Source organism: Centruroides vittatus, unplaced genomic scaffold, assembly GCF_030686945.1.
Source record: "Centruroides vittatus isolate TY-2023 unplaced genomic scaffold, ASM3068694v2 contig_680, whole genome shotgun sequence".
In the NCBI taxonomy this organism is placed as follows: domain Eukaryota; kingdom Metazoa; phylum Arthropoda; class Arachnida; order Scorpiones; family Buthidae; genus Centruroides; species Centruroides vittatus.
Genome location: NW_027122427.1, coordinates 226,041 through 250,462, shown reverse-complemented (window position 1 = coordinate 250,462; position 24,422 = coordinate 226,041). Strand labels below are relative to the sequence as shown.

At 31.0% G+C, this 24,422-nt stretch overlaps 1 protein-coding gene across 1 annotated transcript in view; it reads right to left on the bottom strand.

The window, feature by feature from the left end:
* Nucleotides 1-1,513: 1,513 nt before the first annotated feature.
* The window catches only part of mRpL50 (mitochondrial ribosomal protein L50), a 57,693-nt gene continuing 34,784 nt past the window's right edge, over nucleotides 1,514-24,422 (bottom strand). The window contains exons 3-4 of the mRNA XM_067276208.1: nucleotides 21,229-21,367; nucleotides 1,514-2,145 (exon numbers count right to left, since the gene is read on the bottom strand). Of these exons, the coding sequence (XP_067132309.1) occupies nucleotides 1,822-2,145; nucleotides 21,229-21,367 (463 nt within the window). The 3' untranslated portion in view covers nucleotides 1,514-1,821. The remainder of the gene's footprint in view (nucleotides 2,146-21,228; nucleotides 21,368-24,422) is intronic.

Here is a 24,422-nt window from a genome sequence, read left to right as displayed (position 1 = left end):
CAAAAATATCCTTTAGAATATGAATGCAAAAAAACTTTATATATATAATTTCATATTTTAATAAGTTTTTTAAACTATATATTTATATAATTATGCTAAAGAGATTTTTGTTAACAAAATTCCATCTAGAGTTCTCAGTGGATCTGAACAAATTAAGTGTCAATATATAAGGGTGAATCTGCCAATGTGCAATGAACTTTTTATTTTTGGATCCGATAATCTCTTCCAGAGATATTGGGTTCAAAGCTATGAAATTTCTCTATCATTTTGTAAAAAATTCTCACTGTTGTCCATCTGTCTTTCCTTAATCTAGAGAACAGAGTTGCATAGATGAACATCAAGACCAGATATGGAAAGCTTAGGGGTAGGAGGCCCCAATTAACCATACACAAATTTCCAATGCAAACTGGAAGTCGCATTATTTCAATTCAAATCTTTTCCCTGAAAGGAGTTAATAGACAACTGGCATGACTCTATTCCTAACAGGAAAAGTATGATGTACAGGGGCAAGACATTGCTAATTTGAGGTGGAGAGGATATATTTTAAATTAAATTAATTTAAAAAATATGATTAAAAACTGCAGCCCAACATTGTGATAATGTTTTACTTTAGCTTTGCAGTTTTTGTTTAATTTTAGAATTTCATGTCCTAAAGATAACTGAATAGTACTTGAAAGTACTTATATTATAATACTTTAAATTTTCTTCTATGAACATATAATTTTTTCATTTTCAAACTCTAGAATTCTTCATACTCTATTCAATCAGATTTGTCAATAATATCAGATAAACATTGCATCAGCATTTTGCAAAATTAACATAATTATTTAAAACTAGCAGGTAGGCCTGGAGTTGCTCGGGCAAAAGTAACAATAGCGAAGATTAAGATTATTACGTTATAGTCAACCTTGCTCGTTTTCACAGAATGCAAGAATTGGGTTTCCCTGTTTCCGGACTAATTAGAGAATTTTTAGATGGGTCTAAAAATATGTTCGATTTCCCACAAAAAACGAAAAAAACTGCATCTGCGAATTGCACGTCGCTTTCTCTTAACAATTCAATTGTTATGTAATGCTTCCATTGTTGATGGAAGTGTTAAACCTTAATCCTGTCCCTCTACCTCATGGGGAGGAATTTTGAAAAATCCCTTCTTTGTGTGCATTCTCATGACGTACCCTAACTGTGTACCAAATTTCAAGTTTCAACTCCTAACTGTTTGGGCTCCGCACTAATTATTATTATTATCAACTCGTCTCCATAATGTATGTAGAAGTCGTAATGCTGTCCCCTTCCCACGTGGGAAGGAATTTTGAAAAATCCCTTCTTAGTGCACGTTCTCATGACGTACCCTAACTGTGTACCAAATTTCAACTTTCAACTCCTAACTATTTGGGCTCTGCGCTGATTATTATTATTATTATTATTATCAACTCGTCTCGATTATATATATAGATAACAAGAAATTATTTCATATAACAAAATATTTTTATTGAAATGATAATTTTTTTTATTAATAATGCATTTCTTACATCATTACAGAAATATTTTATAATCAGTAATACTGCTTTTTCAGAAAATTTTTTAATGAAATTTCAGAGAAATCTATCTATATTTTACAATTTTTTTTGTATTAAGTAATTACTTAATTTAGTTTTGTAATTTACAATGAGTTTAAAAATATTTTAAATTATTTAAAATTACTATTTAATACTATTTTAATTAATAAACAGACATGAAAGATAAAGCAATAAAATTAGTAACAAGGTTGCATTCTATAAATTATGGAAAAAGTATATCAATTTGAAATTTTTTTTCGTATTTTTATATTATTTTTGGTATAGGTGGATTTGGATTATATCCTCTGTACTTCTTTTTTGATTTAAGACCACTAACAACAGTAGCACTTTTGGGAAAAGCAGTGATTCCTCCAAACAGAGTATCTGTCTCAGGATGAAAACGCAATGGATTTGGGATGACGCAGAGATTCTGAGGTAGTTTATTACTGTCTCGAACCAAGACATCGTATGGCAATATTCCTTCTACTGGTGTAAGGAAATACTCTAAAACATCACTTAGCTTTGTCATCTTATGAAGAAGTGAATTTGGAATATCGTGATTGAAATGTTGAATGCATCGAGTCAGCAACTGAAAACAGAAAAGGTTTTATATAAAAATACAAAATTTTAATAATAAATTACAGATTATTATTTAATTGTAATATCAATAATTATTTAAATGTTTATAAACTTCAAAAATTATTTCTTATACTCGCTTTAACTTATTTTTTAACTATAATTATTTAAATCGTTGTACTTAAAATCTGTAAACTGGAACTGTTGTATAGTAAAGAAAATTCACACTTTTCTCCACTTTCCAACATTAACTGTTAAATCATTGTAAGTATATGATCTTATAATTAAACAATATTGATAGTGTAGATTTTAATATAGGCCTAAGTAAAAATGTTGATTTTTAAAATATTTTCAATAATTTTCAACCATTATATAGATAACTATAATCTCATAATTTTTAAAACTGAACGTACTTCTAAGCAAAAAATATATCCGTAAGTATATAAACACAGTTTGGACTCCTGCACATTGGGATGATCATGAACTAAAAGTTGTGGCAATGTTAAACAAATTTTATTTCTTCTTGTCAGGAGAATTTACTACTTAAGAATAGTATGTGTGTCTGTAGTAGTCCCATCAACTAATCAACGTATAATCTCCATCATGTGTTAACAGAATGCTTTCCAGCCTTAACTCTCTACTACTCAAGTTTTTATACATTGCTCTGCCCTGTACTAGCCAGTATTGGGCCAGTTTGACCAACAATTTTTAAATCGAGGCTGATGGCTGGCAAAAATATTTATGTATCGGCAAGACAGTTTAAAACATAAACAAAATTATATTTTAATTGAAAAAATATTATATAAAGTTACTTTTAATATTCAATATGTTTATTTATAATTATAATGAGAAAGTCATTTTAAGTTTTTGTTGTGATTTATAAATGGTGATTTAGTAGTTAAATTTTCAAATGTAATTCATATGATTCTATGTAAAAATACTTGTTTGTGCTAAGTCAACTGCGGTTTTGAATTTTAAAAAACTGATTTTTCAAGACGAGCCAGTCTAGACATTCATCTCATTCTTCTTCTCAAAAACAAAAAAAGTTCAAACAATTGTACATAGTCATGTTTATATTTCATATGTATGTAAATTTTGTCCTTATATGACATAATTCCTGCAGATTCTTTTTTATTCTTTAGTTTTATCCTCTGTCTGCTTCAAAATATGCATATATACTTATTATTTCAAAAATAATTATTGCTGCTCTGTGCAACCTGCTAGTCAATTATCTTGTTGCATTCCAAGCAGAAATATTATTCATTTTATTCAGTCACCTGTTAGACACATGAAAAAAAATGGAGAGAGATGATTTCTTCATCCATCTAATTGAAGGGCTGGCCAAATCATGGATGAAGAAGTTGCTAGAATTACACACCTTACAGACACAATTGCACCTCTTTATAGAAAATATTTTACAGAAAAATCCTGTCATTTCCAGAGAGAATCCAACATCTGAAAATGAAATAACAATTTGTCATATGTACCGTTCAAAAAAAAAAAAAAAACAAACTATTTTACTACTACATATTGCAGCCAGTGCAACCACATATAGAGCAAGGAACATTATGCAAATCAATGTGTTAATTGCTGCAAATAAATTTTATAATAATAATTCAGTTTCTGAAATTGTACCAAAACAAGTATATTTCATCATATATTCATTATATTACTGTTAGTCGGTATTCTGGCACGAAACTAATTAATAAAATAAAACAGTCGTAAAATTTACGAAGCTTTGAGTTCCCGAACTAATAATTTAAGCTTTGTGATCTAGGGTTAAGAAAATCTGGCTCAAGTGAATGAATTCAAAAAGTGGTTAACTTATGATAATAATGATATCAGTACAGCTCATTGCATCATTTGCCAATCATCATTTAAAAATAAATATGATGAAATTAAAACATTTACAAGGCATGCTGATTGCAAGAAGCATGAAAAAAGAAGTGCATCTCCTCATTTACTTTCTCTCTCCCTCTCCCTATCATCATGTTGGTTGGTAAAGTCAGTTTCCAAAGGTTGCACCCTACTTGTACCAATTCCCTCCTATTATTTGCTGGTATATTGATATCACACAAACAGAACATTTTAAAACTTAAAATTCAAAGATATGTTTTCTGAGTGTTTCACTTCTTGTTGTTCAAAGTTGTAACTAACAAAGCTTGCTTATATTGGACAATAGTACTCATGAGTAGTATATTTGTTTGTATCTCTTTCAAGAAGAAAAAATAAAATTTGTTTAACATTACACCACAAGTTTGAATTAGTTCATTTTAGGAAGTAGTTTTCTTTCAAATGATGTCAACTAACAATTGCTCAAGAAAAAACAACACAAAACTAACATGTGCTACAGTAAAAATTATCATCCAAACAAACTGTCACTTTTAATAGAAAAACTAATTATATTTACTGCACATCATACTTTATGTAGACATCTAAAAATCTTTATAACTGAAACAAAATTAGGGTTAATGTTACCTACAAAAGCAAACATGGCGGCTCATCTCTGAAACAGTGGGGACGCACGTTCTAACCTAACCTAACCTATTCTAACTAACCTTACCCCTATTCTAATAATTTGGTTGGCAATAATTATGGTAATTTATTAGAATAGGTTAGGTTAAGTTAGAACGTGCGTCCCCACTGTTTCAGAGACGAGCCGCCATGTTCGCTACCATAGTTAACATTAACCAAAATTAGAAATATTACATGCATAATGTAATTAAATTTTACAGATCAACTTAAATTTCCTATTAAATAAAAATGTTCAAAAACTAAAATTTAAAAGTCATATTTTAATATGTTCAAGTTAGTTCCACAATGACAAGAGTATGCATATTCACAACAGATCTTTCCATTTTTATATTTCCTGTTATAAAAAAAAATCTAAAATAAAATAAAAAATTCTGAAATCTTGATAGCAGTGCTCAATCAGTACTTAAAGAATCATCTGTTTTGTAAAAATGTAAAAAAAAAATTATAAACAAAAGTAAAAATAAATAAATGAATTTTATTTAAGGTTTAATTTAGATATTAATGCCAGTTACGACATTCAATAAAAATTAATAAGTATTCAACTCTATTACCGAACCAAACTTTAGTAGGAAAAAATATACAGAATATGTAAAAAAAAATTTATCTGCTAAAATAATAGTAATAAACAATTAAAAGCCATATTTAAAAAGAAACAAAAATTGAAAATAAAACTTAAATTTTAAAAACTGTTTTAATCTGAATGATTTACAAAAATTTGAATATCGTAATTAAAAAACAAGAAAAATTTCGCATTATTGTTCAAATTTCTTCTATAGCTGTAAAAATATTTTCAAAATGTTAAACTATTAAAAACTCAAACTGATTTCCTATAAAAAAAAATCTGTAATTTATTAACATTAATGCACATTCCATTCAATTTTGGGTCCGAACATTTCAGTCTAACAAATAAGATTACAAAATTCTACCTACAAAACAGACTAAAACTAAGAAGAGCTGCCCTAGACATATCATTAAAATGAGTGCAAAATTCTCTCTCTTACTCGAAAAAACTTAAAATAGGTCAGAACCATTCCTCATCTCTCATTTATAATGGCCAATTCCATTGAGGTCAGACTTGTTTGTAATGAATGAAACTGAAGCTAGTCCTCTAGCCCATTGTGTGCTAATGCTTTTGTTAATCTAATCTAGTCCAGTCTGTAGTGGATAATAGATGTAGTTGTTGTTTCTTATATCATTACAAGAGTCAATATAAAAAAAATATATATCATTAACTTTTAGGAAGGTTAAGTTATACTTTATTGTTTTTATATTGTTTTAGATATTATAAACATAGTTATATAAAGATAATATAACATATCTTTTGTAAAGCCTGTAAAACATTTTAATATTAACTTTTGAGTACACACAATAATACAATAGCAAATTTGAAAAAGTTGCAAACATCTGAATGGTTTATTTGAAACTAAAAAAATTAACTAACTAAATCTTATAGTTTCTTCAAACTTTTATGACAATACATTGTTGTATTACCAAGATAACAAAAATAAGATAAAGAAAATGTAGTTCATTCTTGAAGATGAGCACAAACACAAAAGTACTAGAACAATAGTGTTTCTTAAATCTATTCATTTTTAACTCCAAACAAAGCATTTAACACATTAATTTTGAATACACTTAAATTTCTAAAAATTAAATAAAGAAACGAAGTTTCAAAATTATTTTTATACATGAATTTCAGAAAAAATATTTTGAGAATAAAACTGCAAAATCCTTTATTTAAATTTACGTAAAATAATTTTATTTTTGAGAGAAGAAAATACAATTATTTTATGTAAATGAAAGTAGATTCATAAAGTGTTTTTATTTATAACTACAAGAATACCTCGTCTTACGTCGGTAATTGGTTCCAGGAGAGGCGACGTAAGTCGAAAAACAACGTAAGTCAAATTTACTTGTGTAGTTACGACGTAAGTTGTAGTTTCGACTTACGTCGTAACTAAACGCCAATAATGGAGAAAACGCCAATAATGAGCACTTAAAGACCACTAAATAAGACGACAACACAGGAACACAGATGTTTTCATGTTTCGTTCTCTAGGATTTATGTTGATTATATTAACATTTACTGTAAATATACATATTTTAATATGATTGTATGTGCTTTTAACGCTTTTCTAGTGATATTACGACTTCAATGTTTGTGGCGGACGGATTTAAAGTCGAATAAACTGATTTAAACTTGATTTTTATTTTTCCATATACTTTTTTGACAAACGACGTATAATCGGGAACGACGTAACTCAAGGTATACCTGTATATATTATATTCACCATCATATTTTGAATTTTTATTTAAAACAACAATAATCAAAATAAATGTATAATAAATATAACAAACAACATTAATGAAATAATACATTAAAAAAAGCTCTGGTAAGTGCTTTCAAGCTAACATGTGCATATTGAGTTCCAGATAATCACATTTAATTATTACATCATTTATACACCATTTATAAACATCCTAATCACACATTTTTACAAACAATAATTATATATAGATGAATGAATTATGCACCGAAAGATATTGAGAACAGACTATATGATTAACCGACTATATATATTTTTCACAGTTTTATTTATTACTGAAATAGATTTGCATCAAGATGTCAACTGAAAAATTAAACTTTAATCGAATGACATATTTTATGATTATTTTTCTCTTTAAATTAGAGAACAAACTTTAATTCAATGAATAACTCACTACTCGTCACACCAGAATTACTTCAAAAATTACGTACCCGGGTGCGTAACGAACTGATATTTAACGGATATCGAACATCCATATAGAAACTGATTGGAACCCGAAGCTGAGCCCAGAAGGAGTTCGAAAACATTCGTCTGTCGATATTTATACGTGATCACAGCTTAAAAGGTTCTGGGTATGTAATTTTTAATTCAATGAGTTAAAATCTTACTTATATGCTGTTGTTAAACATTGATCTTTTCAACATACTTATTGACATTACAAAACAAATTGATAAATCAACAAATAAAATATCAATAGTATAAAAAATTAAATTTAAAGATTGATTTTTAGAAAATATTAAATTAGAAAGCAACACAGATGTTCTTTGAAGAGAACTGGAATACTGACATATAAACATAAAAACAAGAGAAAACAACACTTACTTAAAATGTAAATTGGAATATGTTCAGCTTAACAGAATATTTTCATTAAGTTTCCTTACATGAAATTAGTACGCAATAATACTTAATAAACTTTTTGGAAAATAAATGTATTTAATAAAGATATTCAAACAAACTGCTGGTTCGTATCTATTATTGGAGAAAATATTAAAGTTTTATAATATAAAAATGTAAATTAAAAATTTTTGAGAACTATTAAATAAAATTTATAGGTAAAGTTATTTTATCAATTTTTTTAAAGACTGCAAGTTTTACACTTTTTGAGATATTTAGATGAATGTATCACACTTCTTGAGAAGTCGGAAGATCTAGAACAGAATAGTGGAGAAATCAAGGAAAAGGGATCTTACGTAATGACATAACTTGCTTTGGAAAAGTACTAGAAAAGTAGCATACCGCGACCAACCTGAGATAAAAAAGTATCGACGCCCTAAATTTATTTAAAGTTTATATTTGCATTTTCTGAAATGAAAATATATATACAATGTCAGAGATTTTCTGTTTTAAAATTTTAATATTGTTAATTTTGTTAGAGGTTTTAAATATTGAAAAATATCTGGTGCATTTAAGCTTCTGAAAATGTAATTGGTATTTAAAAAAAGTGTGTTCATAATACTATTTACTAATTACAAATTTGTTCAAACAAATCAGTTAGGCAGTATTAATAAGCGTGACCAAATTACAGATTATGTTTAACATTGCAGCTGCTATTCTAATTTATTACTTTAAACATCATTGAAAAGGATTGTCTGTATTACATTGATCCGGATGTTTGTCATTGATTGTTATTGTGAGTCTGGAATTGATAGAGTTAACAACTGAATTTTTTTCTGGAAAGTTTTTTCATACCATCTTCCTATTTTTAGGAATTTCTATGGCTAGATTTAATGATGACATCAAAAGTTAAGATACCTGGATGGGAGGGCGAAAACAAAGCCAATTCATGAATAGAAGTATATCAGTGGTAAGCATATTTTCTTAAAAAAAAAAAAAAAAAAAGCCAAAAGTTGAATCAGATTTCATCTCCATTTACAATGTGCAATTATATTGATAAATTATTACATAAAAAAAAAAATATTGAAAAAACTTCAAATCTACTGTTGAGTACGATAAATCAAAAAGCTTATTACACCTTTATAATTCAATAAAACGATGTTATACTCTTTAGATCAAATGACAATGTTGCTCATCATCGAATACCTCCTATATTCTCATTATGAAACAGTCGACATGACCAAAAACATTATCCTCCAATTGTCATGGAGACTCCCATCATGACTGCATTATACCATATAATTTAAAATAAAATAACTGAATAACAAAAGAAACGATCAGAGACAAATGCCATCTAAAAGTACATTTACACACAATAGTGACGTGCCAGCACAGTAACAGTTTCATGACAGTGGCGTCCAGCACAGCACAGCAATGAGTATTTACACACAACAGTAACGTGACCATGCTCTCGGTGAGTGGTCATGAACTTTTCTGAGGATGAATTGACTATGATAGCTATATGTTTGGATGAAGAAGAAAAAAAAATGCAATCAAGAAAATGCCACAAGTGGGTACATCAAGCATGGACAAAAAAGATCAACAGAATGGGAGTTTCATACTCTTTATAAAAAATTAATAGATAACAAATTTATATTTTTTGAATATTTTCGAATGTCCCAACATGCGTTTCATATTTTCTTAAACAAAACAGAGAAATATTCATTTTGTACTCAATGCCCATGTGTTTTGAATGAGATAAATCAAATAGAACAAGGTGTTGATGTACCATTTCAATTAAATGTTTGTCATCCACTGAAAAACAAAATTTACCATCAGTGAAAATACCGTTCCGGTCAAATGTACTTTCATGGTATGGTCATGCCACTGCCACTGCACAGAACTGTGACAGACGAGTCTGGACAGGGTGGTTTAAAACTAGGTCAACAATTTCCCACTGGCAAAAAATCACTGCACTGAGTGAACACTGCATGGTCACATCACTGTTGTGTGTAAATGGACCCTAATGGATTATTTGTAACTGCAAAACATTCAAAAACATCTCAATTTAAATGATTGTTCATACCGTTTTCCAGGATCTGTATATGTGGCCTAAAATAAAATGGCTAGATATTTATAATTATTTAATAAATTATTCATTTATATATTCACAGAAAGCAATAAAAAACTGGAGGACGTCTTGTAGCCTACAATTACTTTTAATCAGCATTTTAAGTACTTATTAAACCTGTTTAATTGCTTTTAGCTGTCTCTTTTGTTATCGGGTACATGAAAATACTGATGAAAGATATGAACAAGATAATTTGGGTCAGAATTTTGTTTCTTAATAATTTCAACAGTATGCAATTAATAAAATTTTCCAAAGCAACTGTGCATAGTGTTAAAATTATTTTTTTGTCGTGAAATCTAACAAAACAAATAATTTTCGTATTTAAGAAAAGAGATTCAGAATAACAGTTTAATTTATTAAAATGTTATACATACATACATATATATGTTACAGTCAACACCCGTTTTTAGTTAGAATGCGTTTTAACTAGTTGAAACTAGTTTATACTGGATGTCTTTGTTAAAACCCGTTTTGTCTAGTTAAAACTAGAATTTACTGCTAGTCAAAAATGAATTTGAGTTAGAACTAGTTTTAACTAGATAAAATGGGTTTTAACAAAGACATCCAGTATAAACTAGTTTCAACTAGTTAAAACGCGTTCTCACTAAAAACGGGTTTTGACTGTAACATATACATGAGAGAAATACAGTAAAAATTATATCATTCAAGGGAATGAATAATTTTAACTGACCTAAATGCATTCCAATTTTCTAATTTAAATTGTGCCTATATTGTATTTGGATTAATTGTTGGGCTGCAATTTGAAAAAATTGTAGTCCTATAAATTTCCATTGTTGTCCATCTGTCTGTCTTTCCTTAATTTTGAGAATGGAGTTAGATAGATGAAAGGTGAGACCAGGTAGGAAACCTTAGAGGAAGGAAGCCCCGATTAATTATATATGAACTTCTGGTGCAAACTGGAAAGTCATGTTATTTCATGTTATGGTCCCTATCCCACACTATCTGGTTACCCTAGAAAGAATCTAATGAAACTTATACATGTTTTCTTTAAAAGTCAAGAGAGTTCCAGTAGATATTTAGGTCCATATTCTAAAAATTGGTGGATATTGTCCAGGACCCTGACATCTGAGAAGTTATCATAACTGAGCTTGAATAGGAGGTTTGACTTGTAATTGGAGAATTGTAGGAGCCAAAGAAACTGCTTGAACATAAATGTACTCAGCAAAAAACATAAACTCCAATAACCACCACCTTATAAGTTGCCGAGGGAATTTTTAATTAAGAAAACTAACGTTTTCGATCTATTCCATAGATCATCTTCAGGTTTAAACTGACGAACAAAAATAATTCCAAAAAATGGAACACAAAATATTTAAATTCCAAAAACTGACAACGAAGCAACTAATTAAAATTAGAATTAAAGCGCAAAAAATACCCAAATGTAAACTAACAAACACACAACAATATTAAAGTTATTAGTACACGCTAAAATCATTTAACAGATAATAAAATATTAAGGTTCTCCAAATACGAAACACATCGCAAATCATGAGCCATTTGTAAGTCTCTTAATTGCAAACTTCCAAGCTGATGGTAATCCCTCAGTGTCCCTGGCGTTAATGCATTTATTCTTCGAGTCTACTCTTGTAAATTTCTATTTTTTCCGCCATCTTTGGTAAAGTTGGGGAATATATTTGTTTGACGATTTCCGCCTCTTCCCATCCAACGACGGATCCTTCAACCTGGGCCATCTGGGCCAGTACCGTTGCGTTAGAATTCTTCCTTACATCATATTTGTGTTCTTTGACTCTTACACCTAGGTTCCTTGTTGTAACCCCTATATACTCCTGTTTTAGTCCTAATTGCTGGTTTTCATAAGGGATCCTATAGACCCCAGCTCTATCCTCTTTCTTAATCTTCCCTTTATCAGTTCTCAGAATTTTGTAGAGGTTCGGGGCTCGTTTGAAGATCCATGTTGATTTTTTAATGTCCGCTATCTCCTTCATAATGCCCCGTACATTTTTGTTGAAAGTAAACTTAGTATATCCACTAGGTCTTTGTTTAGAGGTTCTTGTGTCACTCTTTTCAAACTTCCTCACGATACCATTAATTACGCTTCTTCTGTAGCCCAAGCTCTCTGCTATTCGCATGATCCTTTTGATTTCGTTAACCCTGTCTATAACGTTATCGCAATAAGTAAAAGCCCTCCTGACTAAGGTATGAAAGGCTGCCAATTTATAACGAAATGGATCATTTGACTGTGGCGGGATGTAGAGTGGGCTATGCGTGGGTTTAGTATACACTTTAGTGAATAGATGCCCTCTCTTAAAAGTGATATTGATGTCTAAGAAGTGTACCTCCACTGAACTTTTCTGCTCTAGTTTCAGACGTAGGCCGTCTTCGTTATCGTTAATTCTTTCTATAAAAGTACTAATTCCTCGATTACTTCTCCATATTATAAGGGTATTGTCAACATATCTCTTGTAGTAAACTATACTGTTTCTGAAGCTGTGCAGAACCTTTTCTTCAATTTTCTTAACCACTAATTCGCACAGAAGCCCCGACATAGGGCTTCCCATAGGAACTCCCCTATTCTGTTTGTAAGTATGGCCTTCGAAGCCAAAGAAGGATTCACAGCATACCAGGTTAGCCATCTCCAAAACATCGTCCCTGTGGTGTAACAACTCTGGGTTTACTTTAAATAAGGATTCCATTAGCGCTTCCAAACAGGACTCAATTTTTACGGATGGGTACATACTCTCGTAATCTAATATAGTACCCACTTCCTCATCCATCAGAGTTATGTCTTGCAACTCTTTAACTACTACCGTAGGATCCTTTGCAACCAATATACTGTCTTCCAGTAGGGAGGAAAGATAACCATGCAACCTTTTTTCTAAGAAAAACGTAGGGGCCTTAATTTTTTCCACAATTGGCCTTATTCTCTTGCCTTCCTTATGCATTTTAGCAAACGCAAATAGCCTTGGGACCCCAGGTCTGGGGTTACGGCACTTCTTGATAAACGGTAAAATTGTCGAGAGCTTACTTCCTTCGAGTTTCTTGAGCCTCCTATCTATATTCTCAACGATTTTATCGTTGGTCCTAACATACACTGTCTCTTCGAGGTACTCTTCCAATGCTTTATTATAAGTCTGCCTTTTCATGATAACTATTTGTTTACTCTTATCAGCTCTTGCAGCTACCAAGTCGTTTACTTTCAGCCAACGTTTAGTGTAACGGATGTCTTTGTCTTCACTCCCTCCTCTTCTCCACTTTTCCTGATTATTAATAATCGTTATCCAACGTAGATAATCTTTCTCTATCGGATCTAAGCCAACTAATCCTCTTTTGATCTCTTGGATGGAGGTTTCCCAACTCGCTGCGTTCTTGGGGACGAAGTTCGGGCCGTTGCTCAGTACCTCCTTCACTCTTTCCGAAACTTGAACCTGGTCCCATACAACATATGTAGTAATGTTCCTTCCAAACTTTCTCGGGCTTTGTTTACTAAGAATCCATTTCATTTTCTTAACATAGCTCTTTGTTAAACTCTTATGGATATTATCCGTAAGACCAACAACACCTTCATTAATATCTATTGACTTTTCCGGATTTTCTTTAAAAATCTTATCTTTGAGGTCAATAAAGTGACGCAGGAGCCCATATTTTTTGTTTCTTACTAATTTAATAGACCTTCTTAGACACGCCAAACAAAATCTGAACTCTAGCGAGCGGCACTCTTTTGGGACGGAGAGTCTAAAGATTGACATGGGAAAAACTTTGTTTTTCAAACATTCTCTTAAGAATTCGAACTTACAATTAGCTTTGACCAACTTCATTGCTAACTTCCTGTACTCTTTGTATGCTTCAACCGGTGCCGCCATAATGATATTGAACATAAATGTACTCAGCAAAAAACATAAACTCCAATAACCACCACCTTATAAGTTGCCGAGGGAATTTTTAATTAAGAAAACTAACGTTTTCGATCTATTCCATAGATCATCTTCAGGTTTAAACTGACGAACAAAATAATTCCAAAGAATGGAACACAAAATATTTAAATTCAAAAAAACCGACAACGAAGCAACTAATTAAAATTAGAATTAAAGCGCAAAAAATACACAAATGTAAACTAACAAACACATAACAATATTAAAGTTATTAGTACACGCTAAAATCATTTAACAGATAATAAAATATTAAGGTTCTCCAAATACGAAACACATCGCAAATCATGAGCCATTTGTAAGTCTCTTAATTGCAAACTTCCAAGCTGATGGTAATCCCTCAGCGTCCCTGGCGTTAATGCATTTATTCTCGAGTCTACTCTTGTAAATTTCTATTTTTTCTGCCGTCTTTGCTAAAGTTGTTATCTGTTAAATGATCTCCACAAAAACCAACAAGCAAAATATGAAAAAAATATCGAAAAAGCACAATGAATCTTACTAATTCATCTAACCATCACCAAGAAACTCTGTTGTCAATGGAACTGGAAAGCCTTTTGTCAATTTCACTCTATCTTTTGCATCACCACTTTTGATTCTTCAATTCCTCTCCTTCCTGTAGTGTAGTTGGGGTGACATGCTTACTTGACCCTATTTACATACTGTACTTACTCATTAACACTTTATTCATTCTAATAATCGGTCTTGTTAATTAATGCCATCTTCCTTACAAGTAGTTTTATAATGCTTTATTGCATTTCTGATGATAATTTGGGATGGGAGATCATTCTTTTAATGTCCACAAGAAGTCCCAACATCACTGCACTTTGATCAAAGTGTAGTGATGTCATTTTCATTTTTTAAGTCTATATGATATATAAGTAACTGAATTTGTTTACCAATCACAATTCCTTCATTAAACAGCTAATTTTTAAATTAGTGCCTATTTTTTAGATATAAAGAAGATTTTTCAAAAAATTGATTAATAAATTCAAGTTTGTGAACATCACAGTGATTGCTCAAAATTCCCTATAAACATCTACTCATGCTTACCATTGAGTTTTGAATATGTTCAAATTTACTAGATATATTATGAATTGTTTCTAGCTTTCAACGATCTGCTCTCTTACAACTTGTGCATTGACAATTGGAGCAGCATACAGCCATAGATTTTAATATTCCTATAAGAAAACATCCAAAGGATTTAAATCAGGAACATGTCCAGGCCAAGTTACTGGTCCTCCTCTTTCATTCCATCTGTTCAGATACTCATTATCAAGATGTGCTGGACCACCATCATGTAAGAACATTTGATGTCAAATATTCAGTGAAACATCCTCTAACATAATACCTAGTTCTATCCAAGAAATGTCTATAACTTTAGCCTGTGAGTTTAAAAGCAGAAAAATCAGCCAATTATTTCAGTCCAAATGTTCCAACTAAACTTTTGCTGATATCAATACAAGACAATATAGCCAGGGGGCCAACCTGCGGCTCGCGAGCCACATGCAGCTCTTTGAAGGATTATTTGCGGCTCTTGATAAATGTACCCGAGTTCCCTTCGTTTTTTTCCGATTTTTTGCTACCGCGCATAGTCGCGTGGAAGCTTGTTAGAAGCCGGCACTTTTTGGAAGTTTTTTTCTGAGTAAACGCGGCGCGCAATAAAAACGTTATTTATTGCATTTTTCGCAGTTCGAAAAAATTGGAGAACTTAAATTTTTTGAAATTTTTGGAAAATTTCAGAGAAAATGCCAACAAAAACCACCAAAGGGCTTCTCACAGAAGCCGGGCGATCATAGAAGGGTAAATACTGACAACAAATATGAAAGACTAAGTGCAACGTTGTAACAAATTTCATTTCCGTCCAAGTTAAGAATGATATGACTCATCGAAAACTGCGCGAACGAACATAAACAGTGGCGTAATCGTCCGTAATCGATTGACTCCAGACCGATTTTGAATTTGTAAACTTTCATTGCAAAAGACAGTTGACATTGTGCTCTGGAGGAAACAATTTGTATCACTCTTGCTACGGATATAATTTGTAATCTGGAATTTTTAGTAAGTTAACTAAATTTGTTTCGTAGTATGCAACACGTGTTGTTATTGTTTTAATAACATGAATCTTGTATTTTCTAAATTTATTTATTTATTTCCAGTTCTTTTAAAAGTATGACGACAGAGAACGAAAATAAAAAAAGAAAATACGAGCAAGAAAATAGAAGTTTTAATAATGAGTGGGAAGAGAATTTCTTTTTTATTGACAATAACGGAAAAGCATTATGTGTTATTTGTAATTCTACGGTCAAAAATTATAAAGCTAGCAATTTACGTCAACATTATGAAACCAATCATCCTCAGTTTTCTAATCAGTATCCACCAAATTCCAAATTAAGATCAGATAAACTTGCTTCTTTAAAATCAAATTTAAATAAACAACAGTCAGTTTTGATGACCTGTCAGCAATCAAGCTAATAATGTGGCTGAAGCCAGTTTTGTTATTGCCTGGAATATTGCTCGTGCAAAACGCCCGTATGGAGAGGGGGAGTTTATTAAAAAAACTTGGAAGATGTACTTAAAGTTTTAGATCCAAATAATGCAGCATTGCACAAAGTTGTTTCGCAAATTCCCATCTCGAGACACACAACCGAACGACGCATAACTGCAATTAATACATCTCTTGAATATAATTTAAAAAATGATTTGAAGAACTGTATTGCATTCAGCTTAGCCCTTGACGAATCGACAGATATCACAGATCTTCCGCAATTGGCAGTTTTCATACGTTTTGTTTCACCTGACTTCGTTGTTAAAGAAGAATTATTAGATTTAGTGGCACTTCAAGAGTCAACCCGTGGTGTCGATATTAAAAATGAATTAGATTCCATAATGAAAACTTTTGATGTGCCTCTTAATAAACTTGTAAGCATTGCAACTGATGGAGCTCCGGCAATGCTAAGTAAAAAAATCGGTCTTATTGGGCTTTTAAGAGATGATTCTCAAATTCCACAATTCATACCGATTCACTGCATAATTCACCGAGAACATCTCGTTACAAAATATTTAAAATATCCTGATGTTATGAAAACAGTGTTACACATTGTGAATTACATTCGCACCAATGCAAAAAATCATCGACAATTCAAAAATTTCCTTGAAGAATTAAAGGACGAAGAACTTCCAAATGACATTAATTTCTTTTGCATTGTTAGATGGTTGTCTAGCTACAACGTATTAAATCGTTTCGTAGATTTGTTTGATCCGATAACTGCATTTCTAAAAGAAAAGGAAATAACCTATTCAGAATTAGACTATGACGAGTGGTTACAAGACTTAATGTTTTTGACTGATGTCATGGAACATTTGCAAACACTCAATTTAAAATTGCAGGGGAAAGATAAAATAATATCTGACCTCTCACAGTGTATATTTAGTTTTCAAACTAAATTACAACTTTTTCAAAAAGACATTAAAAATAAAACTTTTTGTCATTTTCCTCGAATTAAAAAAATTTGTTCCAATATTAAACAAGAAAAACTCAACGAGTATATAAAAAAGCTAGAAGAATATTGACGGAATTCCAAAATAGATTTCAAGACTTGAAATATTTTAAATCGTCTCTTGATTTTTTTCTGAATCCATTTGAAATTAACATAATTCAAGGTGAGTTTTCCATTTCCAATATAATCATGACCCAAAAAGCATCTGGAAAATTAGAATTAATAGAGATGCAAGAAGATCAAGCTCTACAATTAAAATATAAGTCGACGTCGATTACTGAATTTTGGAAATTTGTACCAGAATCGAAGTATCCTGAATTAAAAAAGGCTGCTTGTCGAATTATTTCAATATTCGGAACAACGTACTTATGTGAATCATTTTATTCCACTTTAAAATTCGTGAAATCCAAACACCGATCAGTATTAACTAACCAGCATCTCAAAGAATTATTGAGAAGTGCTGTCACCAATTATTCACCAAATTTTAAAGAATTATCAAGAAAAGTAAAATAAATGTGTTTAATTTTTAATATTTAAATTCAATACACATATTTTGTACTTTTATTTATATGTTTACAATAAATATAATTTCTGTAAGAAAATTTTTTAATACCTTTTTTGCATGCCTTTTAAATACATATCTAATTGCGGCTCGCGAAAAATTTCAAATTTTGAAAAATGGCTCGGACTATCAAGGAGCTTGGCCACCCCTGCAATATAGCATGAGGATTTTCCTGGAGCCCATACATTATTGTTGTAAAAATTCACAATTGCATTTAGAGTGAATATCAATCTGTAAAAAACACATTCCTAAGAAAGCAAGGAATAATATCCCTTCGCAGACATCACTGACAAAATTGTACTTGTGGAAGAAAATTGCATGATGCAAGTGCCTACACTAAAATGAGTGGCACCTATCGTTCCAGGTATTTGTCTTGTACTATGATCCTCATCAATTCTAGAAATAACTTGTTCTTCATATCTGGTATTATGCTGCTCTTCTATCAATGGTGACTAGTAAAAATGTCCTTGTTTCTTTAAGTCATTGATTATAGCTGCAAAAGTTTTCTTGGCTGGATTAATTAAATTAAGTTCAATTAAAAGGAATTATTAAAAAGCTCATTTTTTAACTAAAGAAATTGTGATTAGTAAACAAATTCAATTATTGACATATTACATAGTTAGATTTAAGACATGGAAACATCATTACACTTTGATGCTTAATAACTTGCTAACTAAGCTCTTTGGTAATTGTGCTAGTATTAATCACAGCATAATAAACTCATAATGTATTCTACAAATATGTTATGGCTTCTGTTCTTTTTAAATATAAATTGATTCTTTCTTGAAGAAGGTCAATTAAGAAGACTGAAAACATTAGAAAAATAAACTTTTACTGCATCTTAAAGGTGGTTTTGCTGTCATTAATTAACCTTCAAATTAAAAAAAATGCCCTCAAGGTGGACAAAGTTACTGGGGATTGAGGAGCATTTTGCTCCTCCAATGCTGGCAACTTATGTTGAATAGTCAGAATAGTCTTCTAAAAAGCATAATAATATATTTTTTCAGAATTAAGAAATAACTTATAATACAGAAGTATTAAGAAGAGGCATGAGGAATGGGGAGATTATGGGAGGGTTAAGAAGGTTGTCTTGGAGGTAGGACAAAGTTGATTTTTGTGAAATTTTGAAAAAATCTGAAAAAATCAATACCTTCCTGACTCTCCAAGTCTAAGAGAATGTGATACATATATTTTCCAATGTGCACTAAAATTTTAAGAAAAAATATTTCATTAACCCCATGCAGTTAATTCTATCATAATGTGAGGACACTGTACATTTCAACTGTCACACATAATCATCATAATTCAATAAAATAACAATTTAGAATAATTATAGCTTTACAATAATACTATATCTTTATATTATTTTCTCTTCCGTAATGTCTGGACCAATTCCAATTCATTTCAAATGGGTCATTGCCTTTATTTTTGACAATGTGATTTTTGTGCTCAGATGTTGTCACATGGCTTTCTCATGATCAGAGGATGATAAAAAATTTAATACTTCCAATTTTACAACAATTAAAATTTTTGTTTATTACATAGAAATAACATTCAGTAATTTTGACCCATACCTTTATTCAAAAAATTTATTAAGGTTTTTTTTAAGTTATTGAGCTTTTAGTTTGCACATTTGACATGCTGTAAATTGCAAAATTTTTGACGATCCACTTAGTTTTTCAATTGGTTCATATTCTCATATAGAAAACATTCCTCTTTAAACAATCAGCCACAAATTTTGATGTTTTCTGTAATATTTCAAGTATGTGTATTTTCGAGTTAGGTATCTGATTTTTGAAAATGCCTGACTATCTCACAAAAAAAATTAAAATTAAAGTACAGAATTCACTCCTAGCAACACTAGTTGTCCAATATTAAAGTAAATATTCTCCTGACTACAGTAAAACAATCACTTTGTCATTTGACCCACTTCTAATTAAGAAAGGAGTTCTTGTAAACAAAGTAATAAAACAATTAGCAGTTTATTGACCTTTTCAGTGGGAGATGGACCAGGTCTATTATTTTCACAGGAGAATAAACAAAGCTTTCACTACCCTGACCTTGAAAGATAACACCTTCCTGTGAAATTTAACACACACACTGTTAATTTGTATAATTTGTGATAATTTATAGCAAGTTGAAATTTGATATGTAATGGTTTGCTTTTATGGATCAAATTACAAAAAAATAAACACAAACAAAACTCATTTTTTTTCAATCCACAAGTATTTTATATATTGTTAGATAGTAGACAAAATGCAGAAACTGAAAATATAATTATAGTTTTTGATTCAATGTCCATTTTTTTTACAATTTTAGAAAAAACAGTGTCATCTGTGAGACACCATACAAGCAAACTCATCTGTTGATGGAAGGCAAGCAATGAAGAGTTTTAGCTGGTACTGGTAATGAACTATCAGTATCAGCCATAGATATCAATTGGCAAAATCAGCCTCACCTCCTTAATGATAAATGTCTAAATATGACCATGCCCTTGACTTTTTATTCACATTTTCCTCCTCTATAAAGCCTGGAAATTTAGCCAAACAATTCCAAAACACTTTTTACATTTGATTATTTTATACATTGTGTTGTGAACAATTACAGCAGTATAATGTTAATTCTGAGTTAAAAGAACTGGCAACATTTAAATAGAAAAAAAAACTGTTAGTCACTGAACTTCAAACTAACCTAATTGTTATTTGTAACTAATCTGTTTTATTGTCTGTTTCTATATTTGTCAGAGAAGGCTGAAAAAAAGCTTTCACTCTTCTATCTGACACTTAAAACAAAATAAATAAAAATATTTGGAGACAGTGACATCAGCAAGATTTATTGATTTAAATGGCACTGGCAAGGGATATGCATTCGTACACAATAGAACAATTCATTAAACAAAGTGATTGAAATTAATTACCGTTGTATTAGTTACACTAAATTAACAAAACTGCAAGCTGAGAAAGATTGCTTCATGTATTTTTGAATAAAATAAAGTTTCTATTATATTATATTCTTTTTTCTCTGTTTACTACATTTTTTGTTTGAGCTAGAAGCTGTAAGTGCACCTCCTTGCACCCTCCTCACAGTGCCCATGTTTGGGTCCAACAAGATGGGGAGGAGGTCAAAACTTATAAAATATTAGGCTATGTGGTTTATGAACGTTCCCTAATTAAACTAATTTATCATCAGAGAAGAAAATGTTGCCATCTCTTAACGCTTATTTAATAGCAAAAAATACTACTAAAATCAGACAAATTCATCATGTTTCTTTACTTAATCAACTTATTAGTATTTATACATACTTTATACTTTAAATACGAATCTTCAAGTGAAATATCTTTCCATTCAACATCTACTTTCCCAAAAATATCTTGACTTATAATTTTAATTTGATTCTCTGTATCTTCAGGTGGTTTATAGGGGACTTGTTCTCGACAAAATCTAAACAAAAAATAAAAAACAAATATTGCAATAAATATGAATATTCATTTAAAGTAGGCATACAATATTTAAGTGGCACTGGCAATGTATATTCAATAGCATTAATATTATGTAATAAAAACTGTAATAGTTGTAAAGATTTAGGGGATTAAAAATCCTCATTAACTCTTAACATCTTTTGAATACGTAAAAAGAAAAAAATAATTTTTTCTTTCAATTTAGTATTTAAAAACATGAAATGATTAATATTTGCAATAATTAATCATTACAAATATTATTTTAATAGATTAAATTTCCATAGCTTGTTACTATGCGGATAATCCCAAAAGTAAGGTCTCCTATTTTTTAAAAAATACAAAGAAACGTTTATTTTCAATAATGTTCATATCATTTTAAAGCTTGAACATTTATCTATTTTTCTACCTACTTGCCATTTCAATCGATGCATTTTTGTAGGCACTGTGGCAATTTTTGTATGCCCATGTCATACCACCTCGCCGCCATGTCACAGGACCCATCTTGTGCACACCTTCTGATATTACAACTTTCCCATTAAAATTCTATGAATAGTGCTTTGGGGAAACCCCAAGAACCAAAATGCAGAGATCATCCAGAGTGATTTGCCGATCTTCATGCATGGTTTGCTCAACCTTCTTGACTGTCTCCTGCTTCTTTCTTCGTCGTGAATTTCAGTACAATCAGCTGCAAACTCCCTACACCACTTGAGGATGTTTTTGACATCTATGCACTACTCGCCATACACTTCCATCAATTGGCAATGAATTTCAATCGGTTTAACATGACATGGCGGCGAGCTGGTATGACATGGGCATACAAAAATTGCCACAGCATCTACAAAAATGCATCGATGAAATGGCAATTAGGTAGAAAAATAGATAAATGTTCAAGCTTTAAAATGATATGAACATTATTGAAAATAAATGTTTCTTTGTATTTTAAAAAAATAGGAGACCTTACTTTTGGGATTACCCTCATATATATGATTAAATTTAAGAAGTTCTAATTAAAGGTTGTGTATACCCTTTTCTACAAGTGTTAGAGATATAGTTACACAATTTCAAATCCATATTTATTAAATTTATTACATTACAAGAGTTAAGTTCTTGTAATAAGTTGTAAGTTGTGTTTAAGTTACATTAAGTTTGATTAAAAGCATTCTCAAATAAAGAAAAAAACTAGTTTGAAAGACATTATAAATTTTTCAAATTTAAATTACACTGGTGTCAAAATTAAGTAAACAAATGCTTTTTTTGAACAGTACTCTAAAATTATTTCAGCTAAGAAGACCAAAATTAGCATGTGTATGTAAATTCATCTTATAAATTCATTTATCACAACTATTTGATATTGCACACCTGGCCTGGATACATGCAAATTTTTAATCATTGTTGATAAGCATTTGCTGTTGATACATCATACATCTGTTATTCTTTTAAAATTTCATACATTTTGAATAAATTCTAACATAATGGCTTCACATTATTGTTTATTAAGTGATTTCTCATGGAAAGCCAAAGAAAGGATGAAAGCAGGCCAAATCCAGAATAAAGTTGAAAAATGGCTTAATGTTAGCAGAAAATGTGTTCTGTCAGCCCTGGAAGCAATTCCAAAAAACTGATGCCATTACCAGAAGAGAGCTGAAAAAGATTTATCACAACCCAGAAAGATGACTATCTAGTTGCAACTGCTAAATAACATAGAGAGATGACAGCTACTTACTTAGCTCTCCAATGAACTCTCAGCTACCTCTGGAACAGCTGCTTCAAGATCAACTCTTTATTGAAGGCTTTAGGAGGGTGATTTTATGCAAGATGGCTAGTGGTATGTATCCCTCTTATACCTTCTCACAGAAAGACCACTCGAATCGATGTCATCAACATCAGTCCTGACCCATGATCAATGGGCCCATGTTTGTTCTCTTCGGTGAAAAGTTGAGATTCAGTCCAGACACTGATTCTCAACAATTTCTCAACTGCAGAGAACCTAGAACCCACTCCCACCCACTAACATGTGAGAGAGATGATTTTGGGGAGGAGGTCCCATGGTCTGGACAGGCATCATTTTGAACAGTTGTACACCTCTCTGTGTTTGAGGGAAGCACCCTGACTGATCAAATATAGCCTTAAGCACTATGTATGATTTTTCAGAGGTGTAATTAGCCCCCAATTTATTTTTATGGACAATAATGCTCATCCACACTAGCAGGGTTGGTTAATGAACTTCTCAAGAGTGGAGATATTCAAAGGATAGATTGGCCAGCCAGATCTCCTGACTTGAATCCAATAGAGCATGTTTGGGATGCCCTAGGACAGGGGTGGTGAACCTTCCTGAGCCTGCGTGCCATATTGTAAGTACACTTAGCTTTAAAGAAGTTTGTGTGTGCCAAAGTTTTAGACTTCGAATAACGATATTTAAAGAAATTAAATGAATATGCTTTAATTAGAATAAATGTACAAAAAGCTTATTAAAAAAGGATGATTGAAAAAGACAGATGATCAATTGAAATCGTATGATATGTTACGTGCCAGATGATTTCTCTATACGTGCCACTTTGGGCATGCGTGCCACAGGTTTGCCATCCCTGCCCTAGGAAGATTCATTGGATCTCATTATCACCTCCAGAACCTTTCCCTAAATTTTTAAAACACATTGTAACAAATACAAAAAATAAAAACTTATACGTCGTGGTAACCTTGTTCTAGGGTCTTCCTCAGGCATTTTATAAGTTTTTCTGAAGTGGGTCGAAGAAGTAGATCAAACACGTTTTTAAATAGTAACTGCAAAGCTATACAAGGTTAGTACGACATATCTGTAATTAACGCTTTGTTTGCAAGATAGACTTGAATAAAAACTTAGACAAATAAAAATATTGAAGTCTTTATTATTTGTATTTTTTACAATATGTTTTAAAATATATTTTGTCCTGGGTTTTTTAGAAATTTATTCCTCTAAACTAATCACTCTTTTTGAGAAATGAGATTTATTGTCACAAGACAATCTCCACAACCTGGAATTCAGCATAAAAACTTGTTGT